General features: G+C 39.5%; 1 protein-coding gene across 3 annotated transcripts in view; it reads left to right on the forward strand.

The window, feature by feature from the left end:
- Positions 1-7,884, forward strand: part of CCDC6 (coiled-coil domain containing 6) — a 54,854-nt gene extending 46,970 nt beyond the window's left edge. Inside the window, exons 9-10 of one of the 3 annotated variants that reach the window (XR_012674258.1) lie at positions 2,303-6,170; positions 7,284-7,884. Coding sequence is in view for 1 of the 3 variants with exons in the window: in XM_075154288.1 (XP_075010389.1) it covers positions 2,303-2,494 (192 nt within the window). In the remaining 2 variants the exon portion in view is untranslated. Of the gene's footprint in view, positions 1-2,302 lie in introns of all 3 variants that reach the window. The other 2 variants (XR_012674259.1, XM_075154288.1) reach the window with 2 other exon arrangements.
- Positions 7,885-25,002: the final 17,118 nt, after the last annotated feature.

Here is a 25,002-nt window from a genome sequence, read left to right on the forward strand (position 1 = left end):
TTACGATTGCTTGTCCTTAAGCTTTTTTACAGAACACTCTTGTAAATGTTTGTTTTTGTCTCCTTACTCCAAGATATCTATTGCTGCTTTCTTCAACCCTGATTTTCCTCTTCACCCCTCAGAAACTGATTCTTTTTGGAGAACCTTATTTTCTGCAAAAGAATAGGATGTATTATCATCTTAAGGACAGTAATAGGTATCATCTTATGGATCAGCAGGCAGGGTGTGAGAAGTGATGTTCTAAGCTACTAAGCCTATCCCAGGAAGTAAAAACATTGCTTTCATTTTTCTCCTAGTCTCCACCATCTGACGGATGAGTCATCTGAGGTTGCTCCAAGCTCAGGTTTTCTTCAGGATGACACACAATGCTACCACCATGTCACTGTAACAGGCAGTTAACTCTTATTTTCTATTCTCATTGGCAAAGAAGAAAGTTAATATAAACATTTGTTAGGGCAATTTCTGGTATCTTTCAACTGGATTTATTTCCTTTTTACCTGCGATGTTTGATGCATTTCTGCTTAATCGTGTTTCTTCTAAATATTTGTGGAGTTTAATGAGCAAACAGAACCTAAGTATTAACCATTTGGCAAAATACCTTACAGTTGTATCAAGACCATTTTGATTTTTCTCAACAGGTATGGTAGTATGTAAATATCCTGCAAGGTTTTTGCATATACTTGTCATTCTCAGATGTGAAAACATGTTTCAATAGAATTTTTAGTAGAATGCTAAACTATGGCTGCTTCAAAAATATTTAGGTGAGCGTGCAAAGGTAATTGTTAATTTCATTGAGCAAAGATCGGTGACAAAGCTACAATGGTGGGTAGAACAGAAGGGAAGCTGGAGCTCAGCAGGAAGGTAGAATCCTGGTCTGGGTTCAGCCCACTGCTGCGTGTCACATGAGTTAGTCACAGGAAGATCTTTATGCTTCTGGAAAACCTGGAACCTAATTTTATAAATAAGTTTTTCAAGGAACTTGTTCTGTTCAGTCTCTGAAATACTAATCTTTCTGAAACTGTAAAATAATGGGTGTCACATTGAGTCCCTATGAAAAAGATCATCTTCAGGACAAAATACTAATTGTTTTGAGGAAAGTGTTGATACGTAGCCCTTGGCTTTGCCTCGATACGGATACCACGTCCCTTCATATTATTAGATGTACGCAAATGCAAGAAATGATTTTAAGTGTTTCAGAGACGTCAGTCAGTTATCAAGAATCCCTTGGCTTTTTGCATAGACCATTAATCTGTTGTACATAGTTGTGCAGAAAAATAGATACAATATACATTATTTGACTAAACTGCAGTTTGGTTCTTGACTCTTCATTTTTGATCTCCATTACAGAATAAATTGACTTTACCTGTAGTACATTTGGTATAGCACTATAATCACACTTCTCCCCAGAGTTGATCACCTGTGATTGATTATTAATTGTGGGTGGGTAGTTTGTCATGCCATGAGGTTCTTCATTAATGCTAACTGGATCAGTAAGTAGGGAGCATTTTGGTTTCAAAAGTGCAGAAGTTAGTGTTGTGTGGTGTAATTTATATTTTTACATTGATAACATTAAAGAAGATTCCCCCCCCACCTGGTTTGTAAAGATAAAGTGGATTTTAAATCTTTGTGTTTAAATGCGCAGGTTGTTGAAAATTTGTGGTTTCTGTTGAGGGGAGCTCTCTAACAACTGCTTCACTCCTGCAGCTCAAAGGGTTGTAATCTTTTTTTGTTCTCCAGAGAACAACTTGTGTTATGCTTTGGTCTTGCTCCAGTGTGCAGGCTAACAGTCTTTCAGAAAGCTAGAGATTCTGGGCAGACACTCTGGCATTTGAAACATTTCCACCCACACTCAGGTACCACGTTGTTGGACTTCATACGTCAGCAGCGTAAAGTTAAAAGGCTCATCAGCACCTACTGGTTGGGCAAGCACAACTGGGAGGTGCTGTCTCTACAGTATCTCTCATTTCTTTTTATGTTGCTGGTCGTCATAGGTGAACGTATCTTCAGGACATATGTCTTGTGTTCATTTCCTGCAAGCTGACAAGAAGGAATGTGTGTTCTGTTTGATCTCAAAAGTACTTCCCCTTTCCTTTGCTACTCCATTTCAGAGTAACGGTTATCTTATGTAAAAGTTGTATTGTGATTCTTGCAATGTTTTGAAATGGATTCTTCCCAGGTAATTGTTCAGATTTTTTTGTGTTTTTTTTTTTTTCCTTTGCCAAGCTCAATAAATTGATTACAGGACTTGCACCTAATGTTGTTCAGGAGTATGTTAAACATAATTTCAATATTTGTTCTGCAGAGGCCTTCACCACGAAGAAGTAACAGCCCCGACAAATTTAAACGTCCCACTCCTCCTCCTTCTCCAAACACGCAGACCCCAGTGCAACCACCTCCGCCACCACCTCCACCACCAGTGCAACCTACGGTCCAATCCGCAGCATCGCAGTCAGCCACTTTTCAACATTCAGTGCATCCCTCCTCTCAGCCTTAGTGCATGTGCTCAGCAGTCTGTATGTCAGAAGTGGACTCATAACATGGAGCAGTTTACTAAAAGCCAAAGGCTTACTTGGCATATTTGGATTTGACTTATTTGCACTGAGGTTATATAGGCTTCACTGTTAATTGTGTTGTAAACGTTTGTATAAAATGCAGCCAGTGTTGTGGGTCTACAACACTAACTTAACAAAGTTTTCCATCAGTGTTTACTTGAACTACATGTATGTCCATTCTCTGGCTGGAACATTTGCTACTCTGTTCGGTAATACGGCATTAAGTCGTTTTGCTTGGCTCCAAAGCTTCATTTTCCTGGCTTTTAGGTTTGTAAAATTAAAGGGATACCTTTTTATATTTTTTCATGACAATTTGCAGAAAATTAAAGGCATGATGGGCTTTATGATAAATTCTGAAATATTAAGTGTTTACCAAGCTTATGGAGAATCAGCACTACGTTTCAGTCATTTGAAATAACAGCTTCTAGTGCAAAAGTGAGTCAGACACCCTAATCAGTGCCCAAGACACATAGTCTATTGTATTACGTAGTAAATAAGCTTAATTCAGCACACGGGACACATCCATACTTCTCCTGTTTAAAAGCACCTCAAACGTATGGTACAGCCTGAATTTTGCAGTGAGGGAACTGGCTTGTTGGAGTCTGGGGAATGTACAATTCGTGGACCTTAAGATTTGATGATTTCACTTGACATTTACGTTAACCTGTAAGCTGCCCATACTGTGTGAGCTGTCACAATTAACTTCGGTAAGCATGGTCCTGCCCACAGGTTACTGATAGCTGATTAAAGTGTGCTCTTTGATTTTTTTGCTGCAGAAGGCAATGTGATTGTAGAGAACAGCTGATGATAATTTTTTTCTTGTTAAAATATATTAATTGTGATTCCCCTGAAGCAAAGTTTGAACAAGTATTCTAAATGTTCAAAAGTCTGTTAGAAAATAAGATATAAGATGAGTATATAGGAATATATTGGTGTAACAGCCAAAATGTTGTATTGCTTGGTAGAAACGGAGTACAAGAAAGTAGCACAACATGGCACTAATGAATGCTTATTTAGCAGCCTAAGCCGGTACAATGTATAAAGAAATGTATTCTGAATACATTCTTTCCATTCATTTAGCACAAATAAATTGGTTTCACTTTGCAGTGGAACAAAGTGTCACTTCTTGATATTGACATCTTACTCAGTTACATTTTTCCTGAGGTTCCTGTTGAGTACTGAGGTTTATATATTATTGATAATTTTAAGTGATTTACCTCATATATATGTGGATATGTGGGCCATGGAAAATGACAAGAGAATGTTTATTTTATGAGAATATGTATCTGGCTATAATCAGAGCAGAACATGAGTAATTTATCTTTTGTTTACAAAAGTTTGTTTGACATGCCTAGTGCTTTATTAAGGCCATTTTTAAGAAGGAAGTACAGCATTCTGGTAGTATACTAACACTTGTACATATATTTTCATGTTTGCCGCTCACGTATTCAGTAAGAATTGCAAACTGAAAATCTTTATAAAATTAGTCCTCTAAATCAAAATAGTAAGTTAAAATAATGTTGTAAAAGGTTCCGCTTAAGGCAAAACTAGAATTTCTTCATTGTAGCTATGTAGTTTCAGCTCTGAGAGAATTTAGAGAAATGCATATATAGTCTATTACACTTCTTAAACCAATATGGGATCAAGTGCATTATCAAATTACATTAGTTATGGTAGTGACTCTCCAATCAAGTGATTCTCAAGATTGTGGCAGACCTAAAATTTGACCATTTGAAAATAATTGCTTCCATTTGAAAATAATTGACCATAGCAGATGCTCACCTTTCCATAGAGGAAACTTAGCTGTGAGCATTGTAATTAAACAATTAATTGTTTAATCAGTGGTAGGATTGCGTGTGAGAAAATTACAGTCAGAGGTGTGACTAAGGTCAAGATAGGATTGGTTTAGTTTGACGCTTGCCCTTTTGTAAACATAAGACGAAGGAAAAATATATTATTTTATAAGTAGGATTCCAGCTCAAGTATACCACTATTTGAAATGGTGTCCTCCTTTCTGAAGTGCTTTGAGATTCTTGGACATAGGGCTCTACGGAGTGCGAGCTCATAGTGGTGGTAGTATAAATGCTGGGGGGGAGGCGGGAAAGCCTTTGACGGTGTTGTTTTAAGAGCTTAAAATGGAAAATTGCCTAGAATAATTTACATTTGAGGCATATTCCAAAATTGAATTTGTGTAACCCAAGTTCAGCTGCTGTTATAAAGTGTCTTAGTGAACTCTCGTTACTATTCCAGTGGGACTGTTACCAGAGGAAAGTAAAGAACTGACAAATGTATACTAAATCTTGAAGGTGTAACAAGGCGCTAAATTGGCCTTACCTAACTAAGAACGTTGAACAAACATTTGCTTGCAATCAGAAGTGTTAAACTTTATTTGTAGACTTTTTGAATGAGATGAGAAATTGTGCACAACCATCTCCTAATAAATGTAAATGGATTTTCAGTTTTCCTTGTGAATTATAGTCATGAATTATGATTCCACAGCTGTGATTTTATCATATCTCCTATAGACTGGAGAAACTCGCTTGACAGTGAGGTCCAGTTTACTATGAGGGCTTAAGTGCTTGATGGCTTTATCTCAGAAGCACCTGGATGGGTTTCTCTTGTCCTTTTCATTACTAATGCCTGTCAGTTGCACACTGCATCATCGCTAGTTGTGTAAGGCCACAGAAGCAATTTTTAGCTGTGATGAGCATTTTGTGAGTGTACCCCTTCAGAGCTAAAGGTTTAAAAAAAAATAAATATATCTTTTAGCTGTTTCAGCAATGCTTTCCTCTCTGACAATCAAGCAGCTTTCTTTTTACTTTTTCTCTCAAGGGATCTGACTTGGACACTGGAATGCAGCTGATATTCTGTAGAGCATTGAGAGTTTATTTTATCCATGATTTGTTCCAGAGAAGTTCTTTGGAAGAAGAGGTGGACTGTTCGGAGATAGTCTTCCAGCTAACAGCCAGATAAGATTGTTTTAATTACATGTACTCTTCTGAGAGCATATTCCCAAGGGCAGAAAGGACTATCATAGTTTTTCCAGAAAGTGTCAGTACTTTTCTATTGGCAGTTGCTGTGCTGGAGCTGAACAGAACAGGATTCCTTTCCTGTTAAAATGTTCATGTTCGGGAATCTATCTGCCTGGGTGGAAACCCTGTGCACTTCAGCTGAATGAAAAATGCAGTCTTAGAAGCAGTGAAAATGAGAAAGCTTCCTGGGATCTGTGCAAGTTGCACTGCTGACAGGAGACAGTATAGACGCCGTATATTTTGTTAAATAAATTGAAACTGATCACGGGGACAAATAAAAGAGCCTTGAATAATTCGTCAGTCAAAGAATGCAGTCTGTCATCCTCAGTATTGATTACATTGATTATACTAAGAGGATGCATCCAGGGACCTTGTTTAAGTCTTGTAGTGCTTTTTCTAATCCTAATGCTTAGTTTTACAAGCAGTATGAGTTCTAATACTGTTCAACTCTTTTTGATGTTTCCTTTTTGTTTCAGTCATGGCAGTCTATTTCTTTTTGATCCTTGGGATTCTACAGAGCATGGACTATGCAGAGCATATTTCTCCAGTTCAAGCCATCTCATAAGAAACCAGAAGGTTTATGAGTGTAAGCTATAAAATTATAATACATGCATATGTTACAACAACCTCCTTGAGGGGAAAGATCTGTCCTCTTGAACAGAGAGAAAACAGAGCCCCTAATTACCAAATGGACTGTATGCATAGAGACAATCTGGTTTCCTCAGTTCCCTGAGGAGCTGAATTCCTCTCCCAGCCCTTTTCGGATTCGGACTAGAGTTCTTAATCTTTTAATTTTTTTTTTTTTAAATTCCACATCTCACTGTATTAAGTGCTCAGGATATCCTTCATGTTCCTTTTGGGTAGTAACCACTAGTCCCAGTACAAATAGAGGTTAAGAGTCATTGCCAGTTTGTGGACCGGAGGAAGTCACTGAATATGCCAGACTGTGGCCTTTACAATGCAGTCATAGTTCAAGTGGGAGTTTGTGCTCGTATCATGGTTTTTTTTTAAGCAGCTGTTGCTGTTTTTGCATTAGCCGTGTGCCCTGAAGAGGAGATAAAGCTATGGAGTTTGGCACTGCATTAACAGACAGCTGCTATGTTAAGGAGAATAGTGCTTGTTCCTATTCAACTAGTTAGGCTCCAAAGAAAAGTACTACCTCATCTTTAGGTTGGGATGGTGTGGCCACAGGGTCAGGAGAAATGTTGTAGCTGTGCTAGTTTTTGTTCTGCATGTGTTACCTGGATAGGAGTCTTTCCTCACTGCAGCTGGCCTCCAGAGGTTATAAAGCTTTTGTGGAGGAGGAGTGGGGTGTTAGGACAGATGGTCGAGTTTAAGAAAACTGTGTCCCTGTAGTAAATTGCTGCTCAGAGTACTCTTTGGCTAGGCCTGGGAATTGCTTGTACTAAAACTACAATTTTTTTTCTGTGTGGTTTCCTTTCAAAAAGTGCTGTATTGCAGTTCTTTAAGCTCCTGGCATTGGTTTCTCATTAAAAAACAAAACAACAAAAAAAAAAATCCAAAAAAAGCAATTCCCCTTTCCACAGAAATATTGGAAGTAGTTTTCTACATGCAAAGGCGGGTTTTCTCACGGTATAAATTAATACTGTATCTATAAACAAAGGTGTTTTATTCTAGTGGTAAAACCTAAGCTGTCCAAGGCACTTTAGTTTGTGATTGCTGACTTTTGTTTTGGCAGGTGTTTCAGATGAAATCTAAGCCTCCTGTGGAGGAAGAAAAAAAATCACCTGACAGCTGTAGACTGTTCCTTTCCTGCAGAAATACAGCAATTTCCTCAAATGCAAGTAAAAATGGAACAAGCATCCTTGAGCTTTTCTGAAGCTTATATTTAATTTCAGTACCTTGGTGATTGCTCTTGTGTATTTAGAGAATCTACAAAGCCTCATTATAGGTTGGTTGGGTGTCTAGCTGGTTATTCCGATGTTTTCCTGATCCTAGTGAAGGAAGCCTGTTCAAATTCGGATCAAATTTAAATCCACTGGTTAACAGCAATGGTCAAAGTGCAGATTTGTTGAGCATGAATCCAAGTGATGACTTTAAAAGCATTACACTGTGTTGGTGTGAATTGGAGCTTATCGTTGAAAGAACCTCAGATACAAAGAAGTTTTTTTTTTTTAGCAGGTTATATTTTATTCCTGTATTAGCTGTATTATTGCTTTGTTGTATATCTCAAGGTGTTTACATATATTTGTAATTGTTACGATGTGTCTGTAATCAAGCTCATCTGTGCCTTCATGCAGACTTCCAATAAACACTTGATTTTTTTGTATTTACTTGTATGGAAGACTGTGGGGTGAATGTATATTTCCTTCTATCTGTCAGCCTGTCATCACTGGGAAAAAGAGGAAGAAAATGAGAACTAGGAATCGGAGAAAGATATGTGCTTGTCTTTATTTTTGCTGTCTTTGATTCTAGTTGGGCCATTTCTGGTATTTTCACTTAAATGGCTGAGTGGGGAATCTGGGGATTATCCTATTTGCATAATAAAGTTTGCATAGGAGATGCTCCTCGCTTTGGATTAGGTGATTATTCAAAGTATAATCATGCATGCTTGACTCCGTCAGTTTTGCTTCTATCTTGGAAGAATGTAGCTATATTTCTTGAGCTATTATTGTGGGAAAATTCCGGAGTATCTTTCTCCCCCTGAATTAAACATGTATGTTCAACCTTTTACAGCTGCCTTCCAGTGTGAGTTCGGGCTTCTTTTGCTACAGCAAGAACTCAGTATCTTTTTGTCTTAGTAGGTCTGCTTACCTTGAGGGTACTTTGTGATGATTGGGGCGTGGGAGAAGAACAGCGTTTCATCTTTTTCTGGTTTTTCTAAGCTCATACGGACAGAGACGTGTATTTGTACGAAGTTATAGGAAAACTCATCTTACATGTTTTGAGTCAAAAGCAGTATACAGCAGTACAGCTTCTCTTCTAATCTGATAGCAAGTGTGAGAGGAAGAGAAAGGAAAAAAATGTTTCCTTGCTTGTGTTAAGGGGTGTGCTGTATATTTTGTAGTTCAGAAAAGAGTGCTTTTGCGATTTCTTTGTAGTAATAAAGGTTATGGTATCTGATGGTCTATTTCAGCTTTTCTTGATTTTCTTGTAATCAAACCTGATTACAGTTAATTAGTTCTACTATTGATGGATTCAGTCATTTTCTAATAGAGATTTGTCTTAAGAATCCACTGTGATTTCTACTGTTTTGTTATCTTTTCTTATTAAAACATTAATCAATTATGATATTTAATAATATTAAAGCATTAATCAATTTGAATTTATGGATATCTGTTAAATGTAGTGAGTGCTTTCTTGATACTGGGACATTACATTAACTATCTTTGGATAGAAACAGAGAGGAGAAAAGCAGGCATAGTGTACTGTAACTGCAGAGTTATAGTTTAGTTGTAAGCTTTATATTTACAGTTGCATTGTAAAATTTAGATGCCTAAAGACAGTGGTATGAGTTCGTGAAAATTCTGTACGTACTTTGTTATGTCATTCCTTGTGAAATCTCTGGTTTTGTCACCTTTTTGTTGTATACGTTCATTCATCAACTTAGCACAGAGCTCATCTGTGTGGCATGCTCAGTAGCTTTTGTAAGTATTTTTTGCTGTATCTGGCTGTATTGCCAAGTTTCTGGGCTTCGATCTTAAAGTCTCAGTAGCACTTACCTATGCTTATCCTGTATTCAGTGTCTGAGTCTTGCTAAACTTAGTGGTTGAATCCACTTGTCTCTGTCTTGTTGTTCAGCTGCCACTCAGGCATATCTCTGCGACTGCACACTCTGCTCTAGTCACCACAGGCCTCTGCATGCAATGTAAAGCATGCTATTCCATTTAAGCTGGGGACAGTATGACCAGTAAAATCCCTGTATTATGATGGCTGCAAGCTCTTGGGCACCAGGCCATGGAAGTACTTCAGTGAATGCTAATCTAGCTGATCCATGTTACTCTGTTCTTAGAACACATGCAGTATTTCTTAAAATGCCTTTATTCTCCTCTCTCCACTGCTGCCAATGCTGAGCAATCAGTAGTTGTGCCTGTCTCCTTGTGAGTACTGTGCCTGACACTGACACAGCCGGTGGGTCTGTGACCTGGATGAATGAGCTGTGTTGATGCTGTCTGTCTTTATGTATGTTGTTTGTTTTCTCTCTGACGTTTGTCTGAACGGAAATGAGTTGCTTGAATACTTTCAGAAGACCAGATGAAAAGGGGAAGATGATGCGTGTGATTGGTTTAATTTCAGGTTGCCTTGTCCGGGTGATCTCCCCTTTAGATAATTCTTTTGTATTTCTTCTGGTGCTTGTACCCCTTTATAAAGGAAAGCAAGTTCACAGCATTGCAGGACTTAACTTAGAAATTCTGATAAACTGCTCAGAGCAGGAGAAAGAGCGATGCATTGCAAAGTAAGCAATTTTAACAAGCCTAATCCTTCCTGTATGTAAAGATGCAGTCCGTTTCACATGCTTTTGAGGCCGTTCCATACCTTTCGAGGTGTACGATATATCCTTCAGCCCAGAAGCAAGAAGAGGTTGAAGTCGGTCCTGCATATCCCAGATGGAGACTGAAGGTAGGTGTAAAGACCATTAGTTTACTTGAATGCAGCAAACACTAAAGGCAAGCGTTGGGAGACTGAAATGGGAACAATTCTTTCTATTAGTGAAAATGCTGTACAGTATACCCCATATTTTTTTGTCTAAGGCTTGAACAAAATCTGGCATGTGAATTTAATGAAACCAGAACAGTGGTCTGTGGGAGTCTCAAGTATCTGTTGTGTGACCATCTCCATCCTTCCTAACAAGGAGGGAAATACTGATGTCTGGTGGGACTGATTTAAACTTCACAGCATGAATGCTTTTCTTTGCCATACTAGAGATGAGTTGGAGAAATTACAGGAACCTCAGAACATCTGGGTGTAGCCAGCTGTGTTCAGGGATCGCAGTATGGTAGAGAGCACTTTCATAGCTTGAGATCTCCTTTATAATACATTACGTGGAGTTTTATTTTGCCCAGTCAGAGTGTGGAATGTATTTTTGGGGCTGAGCTTCAGAAGTATACCACTCCTACCTCCTTTCTTCCTCAGTCCCTATAGTCACACTCTAGCTTTTCTCCTGTAACTGAAGGCACCTTCGATCCAGTGTGAAAAAGCAGTATTGCAAACTGGGCTCTTGCCGTTCTGGATCTGAGTGCATTTTGACAGTAACTGCTGAATGAAACTGTCTTAGCTGTCAGCAGCAAAAAATACATGGAGAAGAGGTCAATAATGAGTACTTGTATCTTTCTGCCTGGAGATTGGAATTTGAAATCTGCTGTGACCCGTCTTTTTTCATGTTTCCTAAAAATCACCCTAATTTTTCTCTGGCTCTTCAACACACACTATTTAATTTTGCTTATTTTCTAGCAAGGGAAAGAAGGAAGGTTAGTAATATGAAGTAAGTTTGCAGTTCAGCTTTCTTTGGAATATGCAGATTTGCTAATCTGCATCACCAAATAAGGCAGATTGTTTTGGATCACTTGTGTGTGAATTTTTGCAGTAATTGTGATATGAAAAGGGTTGGGTGGTTAGTTCTGGGGGTTTTTTTTGTTTGTTTTTGTTTTTTTTTTAAATAACTGCCTCGTAGGTGGTGGTGTTCCCCTTTCTGTATACTTCCCTGCACTGGGAGAGTTGCACCATGCTTAGTTACCCCAGGGTAGACTGATGTCCTTGGGACCTTCTGAGCCTTCAGGTGTCTCATGCCCCATAGGGTGGATCCAAAGCTTTGGAGGCCGCTGGGAGAGCAGTGTAAGAGAGCCTTCCTCCACCCTTGTAGCTAAGTGCAGAATAAGACGGAAACTAGAGCATGCAGGAAGCATAGGCTGAGGTCGCTTTGCAGCTCTGGGCTCTGCAAACAAGCGTGCTGTTAGCCCACCAGGTTGGGTACTGTAAGGGTTGGAGCCCCCCACCCCTCCGGCTTTTGACAGCTTTCTGTCTCTTCAGAACCTGAAACAGCAGGAATTTGCAGATAAAAGGCCAGCTCAGCAGCCCTTTGCTGTGGGCTGGAGGTGCTGTGCTCTGCAGCTCTCTGCCACAGCACAGTCTTGCCTGATGATCCTAAAATCTAAGAACAAATCAAAATGCTGTGATGGCCAAAGAAAGCACCTGTTGATTTGAAAATGGCACTGGACCCAATCCTATATTTAAAAGTGTGTCTAATACAGATGTGTGACACCGAAAAGCAACTGAAGGAGGATGTTAGAACATCGTGCTGCCATGATGAGCAGGAGAATAGATGGATCTGGTTGAAAGGGGAGAGTGGCATTTGAGGCTGATAAAGGGACAGAGAGAAAATAGGACAGGTTTTCAAATATCTTTTGACGAGCCCTTTCCTCTCTGCCTAGCTAGGACTCCAAAAACAACTCTCTACTGGCTGTGAACAGCCTTAAGCGGAATAACAGTAATAGAGTTTGTTTCTCTTACGCAGCAGTGCTGGCACCAGAAAGTATCAAAGCAAACTCCAGTTAGATCAGAGAACCAAGAGCTGGATGAACTTCAGAAAAGACTTACTTGCTGAAAAGCTAGGAGCAGACAGGAGAGTAGAGGGCAGTGCCAGACGGAGGAGTGTAGAAGTACTTAGCAGTAGGGAAAGGGACCCTTGGCAATGAAGCACCCTTCTTTACCTGAAATAGGTTATAATTTATGTATCAGTGTATATACTTGAGCAAATGGGGGAAGAAAAGATTGGCAGTGAGTTTTGGGGTTATTCTCCTGCTGTTGCATGTCTTGTAGATCTAGATCTACCTCTAACCTATCAATTTTCTAGGCCCCAATGTAAGTAAAAAATACAGCACAGCCTTGGCAGTAGAGAAATTGAAGTTCCTAAATAGGATCAAATCCACAGCTGTAGTGTTACCTATCGGCAAAATCTTAATTTTCACAGAAACCATAGCTAGAAATGAGTTTCTGTGGATGGGTGATTAAAACAATTAAGGCCTTTAAACTTAATACACTCTTGTGTTGCTTTTGCTTGTCAGGACATATTTCTGTATAATTTCAAAATCATCTGTTCAGTTTTCCTGCACAGATATTTTTTCAGCAGATTTAGTGAACTGTAACTGTCATAAGTTTCATTTAAATTTATTTTCCTGGGTTTTCTTTCCAAAACAAGTGCTAGCCATGACAACATACAAAGGAATTAAACCTGTTAAAACTTACTGCATTCCTTCACGCTATTAAGGAACTCTAGGATTAGTCTTGCTGTTGTCTTGAGTGTTTAATTAAGGATGATTTTAATGCTGTTAGTTCCTGAAGGTAGTTAAGGGTTTTCAAGTTAACTGTTTCATATTGTGAAAAGTCATTAAGTTTCTTTATAAAACTTCTGTGTAGACTAAAGCATCTCCTACTATTAAGTGTATCTATATTGACTCTGTGTAAGTGAAATTAATGTCTGAATTAAGAGGGGAACCTATCTTTTTAGCTGAAACACCCCAAGAGCTTCCCAGAGGTGCTCTCGGAATGCTGTGCCCTTGTTCCAGCAGTCTCCCTGATTTAAGGGATGATGTATTGCAAGAACAATTTGTGTGAGTCAAGATTGCACAATAAAGCTTTGACTTTTATTTTATGGTATATTTTGGGAATCCATGTAACTGAAGTGATGGCCCTTTGCACTGAAATTCATGTTAACTATTATTTCAGCCCAAATCGTACCTAGATTCTTGGGAAAACATGGTCTCTTGACAGCAATAATCCTGCTAAGCTTGTCTGGAGCATAATGATTTTTTTTTTCCTAGAGAGAGATGTTACTAGGGAAATCTCCGTTCATGTGCAAACGTGGTTAGAAATATCATTAGTGTCCTGCCAGTTTTACCACCTATCTTAGCTCTACCCATCTGCCTGATCTGTAAGAGAAAGACAAAAACAAACCCTTTTTGGATTGAATACTATAGCACATTTTTAGCACTGCCAGCATGCAAGCTGGAGACCAGCATGGAGACTGCTCGCGATAGGCTCTTGTTTCAGAGATAAACTGGTTCAGACTTGTTCCTATCTTTGTCTGCAAAGGGTCCGAGAGGAGAGATGTACAGAATGAAAACAGAAAGAAAAACATGGAGGAAATAATCAGCTTCTGTGAACACCATCTCCCACGTCTACCAGGAGCAAGAATGCCCAAAGGGTTTTTACACTTTGAACTTTTGACATTCAGCATGGCCAGGGCAGGACTGTCAGGCAAGGAGAGAAAGACTTTGTTTCTTTCTGGTGTTTAACAGCCTAACTTAACCACCCTCCATTTTACAGAATGTTGATTTGAATAATAAAACAAATCATTATGAGAAATACATGAAAACAGTTCGGATGCGCCAGGGGAATAACAATGGCAAAGAGGGCACAATGTGAACAGAATACTGGCCTTCGCATTGCCTAAAAACTGAGTGAGGGGGAAATCCAGCTTGTTTCTAACAGGAAATGGACCAGATTTCGGTACTTTCGCTAGAGTTAAATAGCTTGGTTTTTTCCAAATACTTTCACTTTACTCAGTCTTTACAGAACTCTGCTCTTTTGAAATATTTGGAATATTCTGATTCTGAAACTTTTTCTCAGTTTCAGGTTTCTGTTAAACGTAAGAAGGTGTCTCCAATTTCCTGGGTTCCCTCTTTGAAGAAAACTATAAAAGTAAGCTAGTTTCTTTCCCAAAGAGTCCTAATGTTTAATTGATCAGAGTCAGGATGCCTCATGATAATAATAAAATTTTCTCAAGATTTGCTAAAGATTTACTAGGTCAAGCCATTAAATTTTGAATAAACTATACAGTGTTAGAACTGTTTGTGACTGAGATAGTCTTTCAGGCTACAAAATTCACATCTTGAATGGTTTATACTGCCACAAGCAGCCAAAATTGTAGCCTGGTATTTTTTTGTGTGTGTGTGCGGTATAATGAAAATATATTTAAACTTCTTGCCTTCCTTGTTTGGGTTGGGTGTTTTGGGGTTTTTTTTTTTTTGGTTTGGTTGGTTGTTTTTTTTGTTAACATGCTACCAGGTTTGTTTGCCTGTTACTTGCTTCTCTTGCAAATCTTACTCTTTGGTCCATACTGTATTTTAGCAATCTCCTATAATTGCTGGGGCAGCTTTCCTTTACCACTGCAGAACTATATTTTAGAGTTTTTTCTTTAATGATATAAATGTCCTATAATTTACAGATGATAGTGAACCTGTCAAGCTTAGCTGTCATGCCATAGTAGTCTCATCTGCTGCTGACAGTACAACTTCCATATTCTCACATGGTTTTCAGTTATTTCCTATCTTCCAAATTCCTGTTTTTAAAACTCTTCTGGAAAGAAGAGTTTGCTTTTTTTACAGCACTGCCACTTGCATTTATGAATTGCCACCTGATCTTATTTAAAATGTATTAATGCAGGGAATCTTTTAAGATATAATTCACCAAACATCAATGAACATTGGATCAGTTCCCCAAAATACTTGGATTTGTTAAGGGCTGAAATTGGCACTTACGTAGATATTGTGGGTCAGCTGTTGTTCTTGTTCACACTGGTGAAATAACTAAAGTGAGGTTATTTTGGACTTAAACAAGCAGAAATGAGAAACGAGTTTGGTTGCAAATTCCAAATAGATGAGTGGGCTTCGAAATTAGCTTTGACACCTTCTACACCTTCCTGAAAATTTTACAGTGGTTTCTAAACTGAATGCTTCCTCCACGCCTCAGATCTCAGAGTTCAATGAAAGGCACAGCAACGTTATTCCCGCAGGGGCAAAAGGAGCCAGGTCACTGTTCTCTCGGCATTTATGCCCTGGTATTAAAGTTGCCCACATGATGCTCAGGCTTCACTTTCTGCCTCCACAACAAATCCCAAAAAATAGAGCAGGCAATAAAAGCCTGACACTTGCAACAGCTTTCCCATCCAAGTTGGCCTAAGGCTGAGGTGGGGGGAAGTCTCCAGCAAAGAGCAAGGATTCAGCAAAGACTTTTTTGTTTTTCCCCTCCCAAGCGCTCTGCTCAGAGGCAGGGTTCCTGGCTGTGCCTCCTCTGTTTCCAGAGCAGTTACATAATTTCTGCAGGACTTCAAAGATAGGTTAGCGGAAGCCATTAAGGATGTTTTCCATCTCTGGACTGGAGAAACTTAAGGTGGTTTGTCAGTCTACCCTAAAGCAGAAAACTTCCCTTTGAGGAAAGTAATTATTTTCTGCAAATGCAACTTTAATTCACTGTTAACCTATTCAAATTTAAAATTCATCTCTTTTTACCTGTTTTACTTCAACTCTTTTAACTAGGGTAAATCTGCTCTAAGATTATTCCCTTTAGTAGTAGATATATAAAATAATATTTAAAAAAAAAAATATTTCTGCGACTTGAAGCAATGGCGTTTTCTATGAAGACCCTGGCCCTGTATTTAAGATGCTGTCTAGTTGTATATGAAGTCTGTGCCAATTGGCCTCTTGTGCAAATTATAGAGACTTCTTTTAATGACTGTATGGGGGGAGGCGGGAAACAGCAATGAGGTGGGAAGTAGAAGAGGAAATTCATGTGTCAGTTTGCACACCTATTAACTGTATAGGAATGCTTTGTGTGTAAAAATAAATTCCAGATATGTAGAGATACTTAAAACAAACTTTCTCCAATGTCTCAACTGCTTCCAAAATACAAAAATAAGAATAGCCAAATAAGGATAGCTTTTTTTTTGTCAAATGAACACTTTTTTCTTTGACTCTCAAATCCTTTTAATACCCTTGCAGATATTATGCCTCTTCTGAGGGACTTCTCGTTACCTAAAAGTAAGCCACATGAATCAATGGAGAAATAACCTTCCTCTGAAGCAAGACTCATCCCTAACAGTAGAGAAGAATCCAAAGAGCTCACTCCAAGCCCAGCCTACCCCTACCGAAATTGCACCCCACTGCAGAACCTTGGCTTGGCTCTCAGTCTCATGTCGTAGTCATGGGTCTGACTTGTGCAATCCCACAGTTCAAGGTAGGACTGCTTCCTTCTTTCAGGAAGCATTCTAGATTCCTGCTGAAAATGGTTGTTCCTTGTCTTTCATACGTGAGTTTACTTTGGGGGGAAAAAAAAAATCCTCTCCAAAGCCTTGTCAATTCAAGGTAGAGGCTTCACTCTGTATCTTAGATGTGAGACGTGGTCTAATTTCTAACTGTTCAGGCAAAAGCTTTTCACATTCTAATAGCTATTGTAAGGGCCAAGAGGATCAAAGCAATCTCTAGCCAGAAACTCTCCAAATGAATTTAGACTCGATGTGAACATGCTACAAGATTTCCAAGGTAGATCCATTTATGCCTACTAGAGTGTACTTCACTTCAGTGTTCTCCAGTGACATTGTCTGAATGCCATCTAAATCAATCACTTGGAGCTCTATTTATGTAGGTAATAGCATTGGGTTTTCTAAGATTGAGGTTAGTGAGCTGGCGGTTTAGTCTCTTTCTCCTGATCTCACTGTCAAGGTGGGATTGTCTAGTCTGAAACACACTGGTAGACAATTTGCCGTTTGATGCCTTTCTTGTATGCATGATGCACAGACTGTTTCATCTACTGTTTCTGAACCCAGAAGTTCTGTAGGTTAAAGGAAACCAACGCACAATAGATGCACTCTGCGCTTTATATCCTTAGAGGGGGGTGTTCTTTTGTGCCTCATTCATATGTATCTTTTTGGCCTGTTGTACCAGTAAGTCTTATGAACATCCCGTGTGAAATAAGGATAACACCAACTGTCCAAAACTCAAGTGCTATAAAGAAACTTTTTCTGCCTTGTTCAAAAGTGAATGAATATTTCTAAACATCGACAGCAGTTATGGAAAGCTGATAATCTGAATGATTATGGCACTCCCATGTGATTCTAGCTGCTGCTAACAGTAAGCATCTGATGCCTGATTTGTAGTGGGCAGCAGGTGTTCCGTAAGACTGTTAAGATGCCCCAGCCTGGCCATGTTGTATAAGGGGTGTTATTTGTGACAGGTGTTTGGAGGTTTCCTCAAGTGGGAAAAAGCCACAGACAATGGCAATGGAAAGTAAACAAAATCCTGATGCTCACAAAAGGATAGGGCTTTGGACAGGACCCGCTATGTGGATATGTTGCATTGGAAGTGTCATTGACAGCGCTGAGAAGAAGAAACCTTCCTCAGCCTGTTTTCAGGACAGGGATGAGTATGTAACATGCATGTATTTTGCTGACCATTTGGTTTTCTAATTTTTCTAGTTGTTCCACTACTTGCTGTAATGATTACTGGACAAGTTGGAATAGTCCACCTCAAAGTAGATTGCAAAGGTTTCAAAGATAGAACTTGTTACATAATTTAGTTGGTAGATGATGTACCTCAGAGATGAAAGCCCCTCTAGGTTCAGCTATTACACTGAGATTTGGAATCATCCCAAATGCTGACCCTGCACAACTCTTGACTCTGGGTCAGCACAAGGGCACAGCACTAGCAGATCTTGGGCTGCTAGCCTACTGAAATACAGCGTCCCGGTCCTTTCATGTGGCAATCTTTGCCATATACACCAATCTTCGCCATATACTCTTTAAGTAGCAAAGCCCAAAAGCCAAATAAAGTTTAACACAGGTACAGTTACACATTCATGCCTGGTTTACAGAAAAGTTACAGAGGAGTCCCCGAGTTCTTCCAGTGAAGATATACTTATTTGTATTTGTACTTTTTTGGTAAGGAAGCTGAAATGATCAGTAAACAGACAGTGGTTTCCAATTCTCTTCACAGTCACCGAGGAGATGATTCACATAAACTTGGAGAGAGTATCACATTGCAGTGGTAGAACACACCGGATATGTTTACATTGTAGTTGTCAGAGCAAGTACAGTTTAAGCTAATTTATTGATGGTAAATTGTCCAAGCTCTTTGCAGATGTGGTGAGATTACCAGTCCTTGAGATAGACGGTTTCAGTATAGTGCAGTATTTATGCTGCAGAATACAAGGATTGATGATTTGGAGGCAGAGCAAGCATTAACAAGTGGCGGACAGGAGTTAGCAGGAAACCATGATACGGATGCCAGGATTTCTGAGTGGCAGAACAATGACCCACACGCCCAACGCAGGCTGTTTCCTGCCTTGTCGCATGCGAGCCGCTGCAGAAGCTCACGGAACATGTCTGCACAGCCCCTGCTTGCCTGTCCTTGGCAAACCGTGAAGGGTTGAAGAGCTGGGCCTGAAAGCTACAGCCCTTTGGTGAGCTTGCTTCTCATCTTGAGAGCGTTTACAGAGCTTCCCAAAACTTAGATGACAAAGGTGTGATGCCAACAGGAGGAGGCAAGCTTTTCTTGGTTAATGTTTCTCTTTGGATGCAAAAACCCACTTACAGACTATTTCTTCACGAATCAGTTATGATTGAAAGTTATTGTGGGCCTGGATGTGAATGTAAAGCCTGCTTGCCATTGCTGAGTAACTCTGCATGTGTCTGCACTAAATGCAGACTAAGGGTGTTCACAGTGGATGAATCTATATTTAGACAAGCCCTGGTGGCAGCTTAACATAGGCTTAAAATAAACCTCTTCCATTGTGGAATCTTCCTTTCGCTTTTGTCCCTTCCCTAACTGAGTTTGTCTTGGCAGTACAAAATTAAAATACATAGACTTTTGGGGACACTTTACAGACATTTGGAGATAAATTGTGAACTACTTTAGCATGTGCTGTATTGCCAACAGATCGATGCATTAGCATAACTACAGAAATGCAGTGTAATTTGGAATTGCGGTCTCAGCCTGTGAAGACCCAAGACTAGGCTAAGGGTAGTAGTGGAAATAAGGCTGCATCTTAACTGGCAGAACTGCAATATACAGAAAAAAATTGACAACGTTTGCATTGAAATGAGATTGCACCGAGATGAATTTAGGTTGCTGGCTGTTCCATACTGCTGCTATTAGCCTCTCTATTTCATTGACAGAAAATAAATGCCTTCTTCAGTATTTTAATGTAGTTAAATAAGTGAGGGAAAAGCTAACTCAACTCTATTAAATGAACTTAATACTCAAGCGAGATGAAAAGTGTATGCCTATACTCTGCAGGGTCTCCCAGGAATGCGTTATGCTACTTCCTGCCCTGATAAATGTGTGCCGTTAAACTTCAGTATTCTCTGCTGGTGAGAAGTAGATGAATTATCAACGGGGAATAAGCAAACACCACTTCTGAGGAGCAGTCTCCAGTATTCATGCTCTACCTGGTGACTACCTCAACAAAAATACTTGCTTTTGATATGCTGAGATTATCATCTTTTTTCTCTGAAACTAAAGTAATCTACTTGGCCCGTGTTTGCAAAGGCTCTTTTGCATAGTCTTTACAAAGACTAAAAGCTGTGCATCGGAGGGCAACTGAGGATTTCTAGAGCGTCCGACTGACACAGTATTGTACGATCTGAGTCCCACTGGGAAATCAGCAGGCGTGTGACATGATTGGTAATAGCCATCTCCATGTCATGTGCTTAACAGGCAGAAGCTGAAGATAGTTCTGTGTAACAAATGAGTCATTATTTTCTTAATGGACGTTCTTTAATGCATTTTTGCCACCTCATCGTGCCCTCTGCCACATCTCTGATTACTGCAGCCATCACCCAGGAGTTTGTAGCATGGGACTAGAGGGGACATTCTGGTCCTTGCTTTGTTCATGCTGCTTTTCAGCAATACTAAGGATCCAATTCTTCTCTATTTTCTGTCCATCCACTGCTGAAAGTAAAAATGTGTTTAACCAATTTGCATCATATTCTTTAATAAAGATTGTCATGCTAGCCTTTTAAGGCATGAAGCTAATACAAAATAAAATTTAGAAAAGAGATCTGATATTCCTGATTAAAAACAAAAGAGCAGAGATAGCATAAACCAGTCTGCCTCCCTCTAGTTAAGCAAACACTTTGTGCCCTATATACAATAGCTCAGAAAGAGGTGAACATCTAGAAAGGGGAAAGATATTTTATTAAGTTATTTTCTGCAAAAGTTATTGGGTTATTTATGTATTGCAATTTTTTTTAATATGCTGGTTCTCTAATGTAACCATACGTACTTGTATATACAAGATTTGCTCTTATATGAGATAGCTGTGACTCTTGCCTTTCTTTTGTAAGGAATCTTCTTCCAATCTAAAGAAAATTGAATCCTTTCCCTAAAACAATGAGTGCATTCTGAGCTATCCGAGTGTAATATGCACCATCTTAACTGGGTTTTAGCTCTACTGTGAGGGACACTTAACAAGATCAGTGCCACATGGGAAGGTGGGGTTGAAAAACAGAAAATTCGTGAATCAGTAAAAATAGCACCTGTGGTCTGTACTGGCATTGATCTTGGTGAATTTATGGCAAACCTAGAGGTCATGAGAGACCTACGCTATAATAAAAATGTACTTCTTTGTATTCCCTGAAAGTGGATGCTCTAGAAAAATGGAACTGATATATTTCTTTGCTTGGAGATGCAGCACTGATTTTATTTCCATTTTACATTCTTAGCAGATGCGCTTCATGCTGCCAGTACTTATTTGTCATTTCATGTGCACTATTGTATTTTAGTTGAAGTATATGTGATTTTTAAAATAGCCTGAAATATTGTGATTTTCCTTAATGTTCTGATACATAAAACATCATTATTTAATGAACCCAAGTAGTTCCTTTATCAGTTTATAGAATCCAAATATACGCGGCAGATTCAGAAGATTATGTTACGTAAAAATTGTCATAGTTCCCTAGTTTGTTACAACAAACTTTTACTAAGCAAGTTTACTTCTGAAATCTTCAAAAAACATTCCTTGCAATTACATTAGTTGATTGCGTTGCATAGCAAGAGTATTTAAGTGAGCAGCAAGATAAAATTACTTTTCTTAGATAACTTTTTCCTGTAATGTTTTCATGTCCTCGTTACGTATATGGGTAGTGTAAGAACAGTCATGTAAAAGTAAAAAAAGAGATTAGAGATTTTAATTTTTCCAACCTAAATGACTGCTACATTCCTTTTGTTACAAGTTTTGCAGAAAGTTTGCACGTGATGTTTATTATGCATGTATATATAGATTTGAAGGCTAACATAGAAAACTGATTTACAAATCAGCATTTGGAATTACGCAGCTGAACAGTTTGTCAGGTGGTGGTTAGACTGGTGACACAGTTCATCTGAACACCTACTTCAGGTCTTGCCCATGTTATGGGACCTCTTCAGAAGACAGTAGTGTGGACACTACTGCATTGCGTGTTGGTCGTTACAGACAGACTGGGTGGGGTGAGGCGGTTCTGCCGCTAGATCTGCATCTCCCCAAACAACGTAGGCCAAGTTCCCTGTCAGCATAGCTGTGACGACACCGGGGGGGTTGTAGTACTTTATTAGCATCTGGGGGGAAATCTGTATTCTTTGCCACTTAAGCAATCTTATTCCCTTTCACAGAGATGTGAGAGAAGGTATAATGACCCTGCTTAATGTGGTCAAACAGCACTTGACAAGCCTTGCTCTTTCTGCCTCTCACATGAAGGGTTAAATTGTAACTACTGAAGTATTGCCTTTTAAGGTTGCTGAAGACAAATGAGTGTCCCTTAGACTCTGTAAGTGCACACATATTTAATACATCTGCTTAAATTAAACTCTAGTCAAACTACTGATTGCTTTCCTCACCTTTTTTCTCCTTCAATCATTAATGGACATTTTCCACAAGCAAGTTAACAAAACACCTAAGATGACAATGAACTTTGGGCATATTAGCTTGGCCCTTTCATTCCAGAGTCTCTCCTCCTACGCGGATTGTGTAAAGACTGCAAATGTACAGCAGGATGCTTCTCAGTCTGGACCACAGGTTACAGGACAGTAGTTGATCAAATATTTACAATTGGTTTATGTTTTGAGATTTTCCTCTGTTGCAGATTATGTACCTTCTGTTTTTTTTTTTTTTTTAAAAAAAAACCCACCACAAAACAAAAAACAAACTGAAAAAAACCTGAAACATCCCCCCTGCCCCCCCTCTTCCCCTTTTACCCAGGATGATAATTCTTTTTTGGTCAGTTTTGGGGTGTTCAGCACATCAGCTGCGTTCCTTGCTGGGAAGGACCCCGTCCAGGATGGCAGTATGAATACCCTCTAAATTTCCTCTCTGTACCCTCAGGAGCTGCTGCCGCACCGTCTGTAGAGTACAGAATGTTTCTAGATCATCTGTACGCCAATGTAGCTGCTAGTGACCTAGAATTGCACATCCTGCAACCATGGCTCACCAAAAATAAGGTAACTTTTTAACTAGGTGGTGCTCTCATCCTTGGCCATGCTACCTAAGTACCTTTACCCTTTGGATTCCTAAACCCCAAAGGCTGGGGGAGGGAGGGGTTTGTAGCCATTATTCAATGTTTCCCTTCATTTTCTATTTTCAAGTGAAGGTTTAAGAATTCTTCTAGTGATGTGTGGGACAAAAGTGTGGTTACGAAAGGTGCGGCTATGGCACCGTTATAATTCACTTGCCTTTGAAGGGCCTGTAGGAAGGGTTTCTGAAGTGAAGAAATGAGAAGATTAATCAGTGATTTGAAATCTAAGCCAAATAGCAGTTGCCAAAATACTGTAGGCTGAGTGAGCAGAAACGTAGAGTTGGAAGGAGCTGCGTTGCTTGTTATGAAACCAAGGACAAAGGAGACATGGAGGAAGGACTCTTTCCTCTAGCCTTTTGTTTCTGTGGCTTGTTTTCACAGGTCTGTCTTTTGCCAGCAAGTTGCCCTATCAAAATTATGGTATGTGCTTGACTGGCATGTTCATATGAAAAGCGGAGTTAGTTAAAAGTGGAGGACTTGTCATCAGGAGGGCATCCAGAGAAGTTAAAGCAAAGCAATTAGGATCAATATGTATTCATTTAAAGTGCATCTTAATTCCCATGTGGGGTTTCTTCTTCAGGTCCAAAGCTGCCTGTGATCTAAAGTCGGTTTGCATCTGACTAGGACCTCTGCATAAAGATCCAGTGTATTTCAGTGTATGCTGCAACTGATATGCCTTAACTCTTCTGAATGTTCCTGTATAGGTAAACCATTATGAACTCCAAGCTTGTTGTATGCAGTAGTGTAATGACTACTTGTGAATACACAAATACTCTTCTTCACGTTTTTTCAGATGCTCATAACCAGTTTTGCTAGAGTGAAATGTCCTGTGCTTAATTTTAGCCCACAACATTGGTTTTTAAGCTTCTGTAGAATTCAAAAAGCAAAACACTCAGATCAAGCACTGTAATGGGAACTGGAGCTTTATATGCACTTGTATGCAAAAAGGTTTTTATCATATTTATTAGTTTTGTATTGAAGTGTAGGAAACAGCACATCTTGAACAGTTGTTTTAGAATTGTTATTTTCCAGCCATCTCAAGTGTGGCTATAGAAAGATTTCAGTTAGTCTTTCGATTTCAGCCTATGTCCTGGAGTCTAAGAACTGATCAAAGTAAACGGAGGCTGATTGCTGTCTGGGCAGCTGTCTTCAGTCATTTCTTGTCTCGGCAACTCAGTGCACGTGTGTTCCCCAAATGCTACGCTCTCCCAAAGAAATCTCTGCCAGTACCAAGCTAACCTTGCTTTTCCTAATATCTAAAGCAATATCTCTTGATGGAGTTTAAGCCCGCTCACCTCTTTTAGTAGTGTAATGTGTATGCAGAACAATTAATAGTTCCTGGTCCTCTTTTCTCTCCCCTCTTTTCTCTCCCCTCTTTTCTCTCCCCTCTTTTCTCTCCCCTCTTTTCTCTCCCCTCTTTTCTCTCCCCTCTTTTCTCTCCCCTCTTTTCTCTCCCCTCTTTTCTCTCCCCTCTTTTCTCTCCCCTCTTTTCTCTCCCCTCTTTTCTCTCCCCTCTTTTCTCTCCCCTCTTTTCTCTCCCCTCTTTTCTCTCCCCTCTTTTCTCTCCCCTCTTTTCTCTCCCCTGCCCTTTTTGACATGAGATACCCAAAATTGAACCATATGCCAACTAAGGCCTTCTCACTTCAGAGATGTCTTAGAAGTGAGTCTTGAGTTTGTATCATTCTTCTGTCAGTCCTTCCAGAAGCAAGTATTCATGTTAATATTTGCCTGAACACTGTGAGGTGGATCTAGGCACTTTCAAAGATACTTGAAGTTCATGAACCTTTGTAAATATTGCATGGGGGAGTAAATCTGGACTGCAGGTCTGAAAGGGGAGTTATGCCATACCTGTAGGAATAGCATGGGCTGTAAACATCTGCGATTGCTTCAGAATTTCAGCTCTAGGAATATTTCAGCTCTCAAAATTTCACTCAACTCTGGTAATGTTTGTATTTCCACCTGCAGCTTGTGTGGGTACCTGAGCTGATCTAACTGGGTAGATAGCAGCAGAGCTGTCACACTGAACACAGAGGCATGGGTAGAGCCTGATACTTGCTGAGTAGTCAATCAGCTTCTGCAACAGATTTTGCAGTCTGGAGGGTGAAAGTTGCAGGTGGCTGAACTTGTGTGAGTTGACAGC

This window comes from Calonectris borealis, chromosome 7, assembly GCF_964195595.1.
Source record: "Calonectris borealis chromosome 7, bCalBor7.hap1.2, whole genome shotgun sequence".
Taxonomy (NCBI): domain Eukaryota; kingdom Metazoa; phylum Chordata; class Aves; order Procellariiformes; family Procellariidae; genus Calonectris; species Calonectris borealis.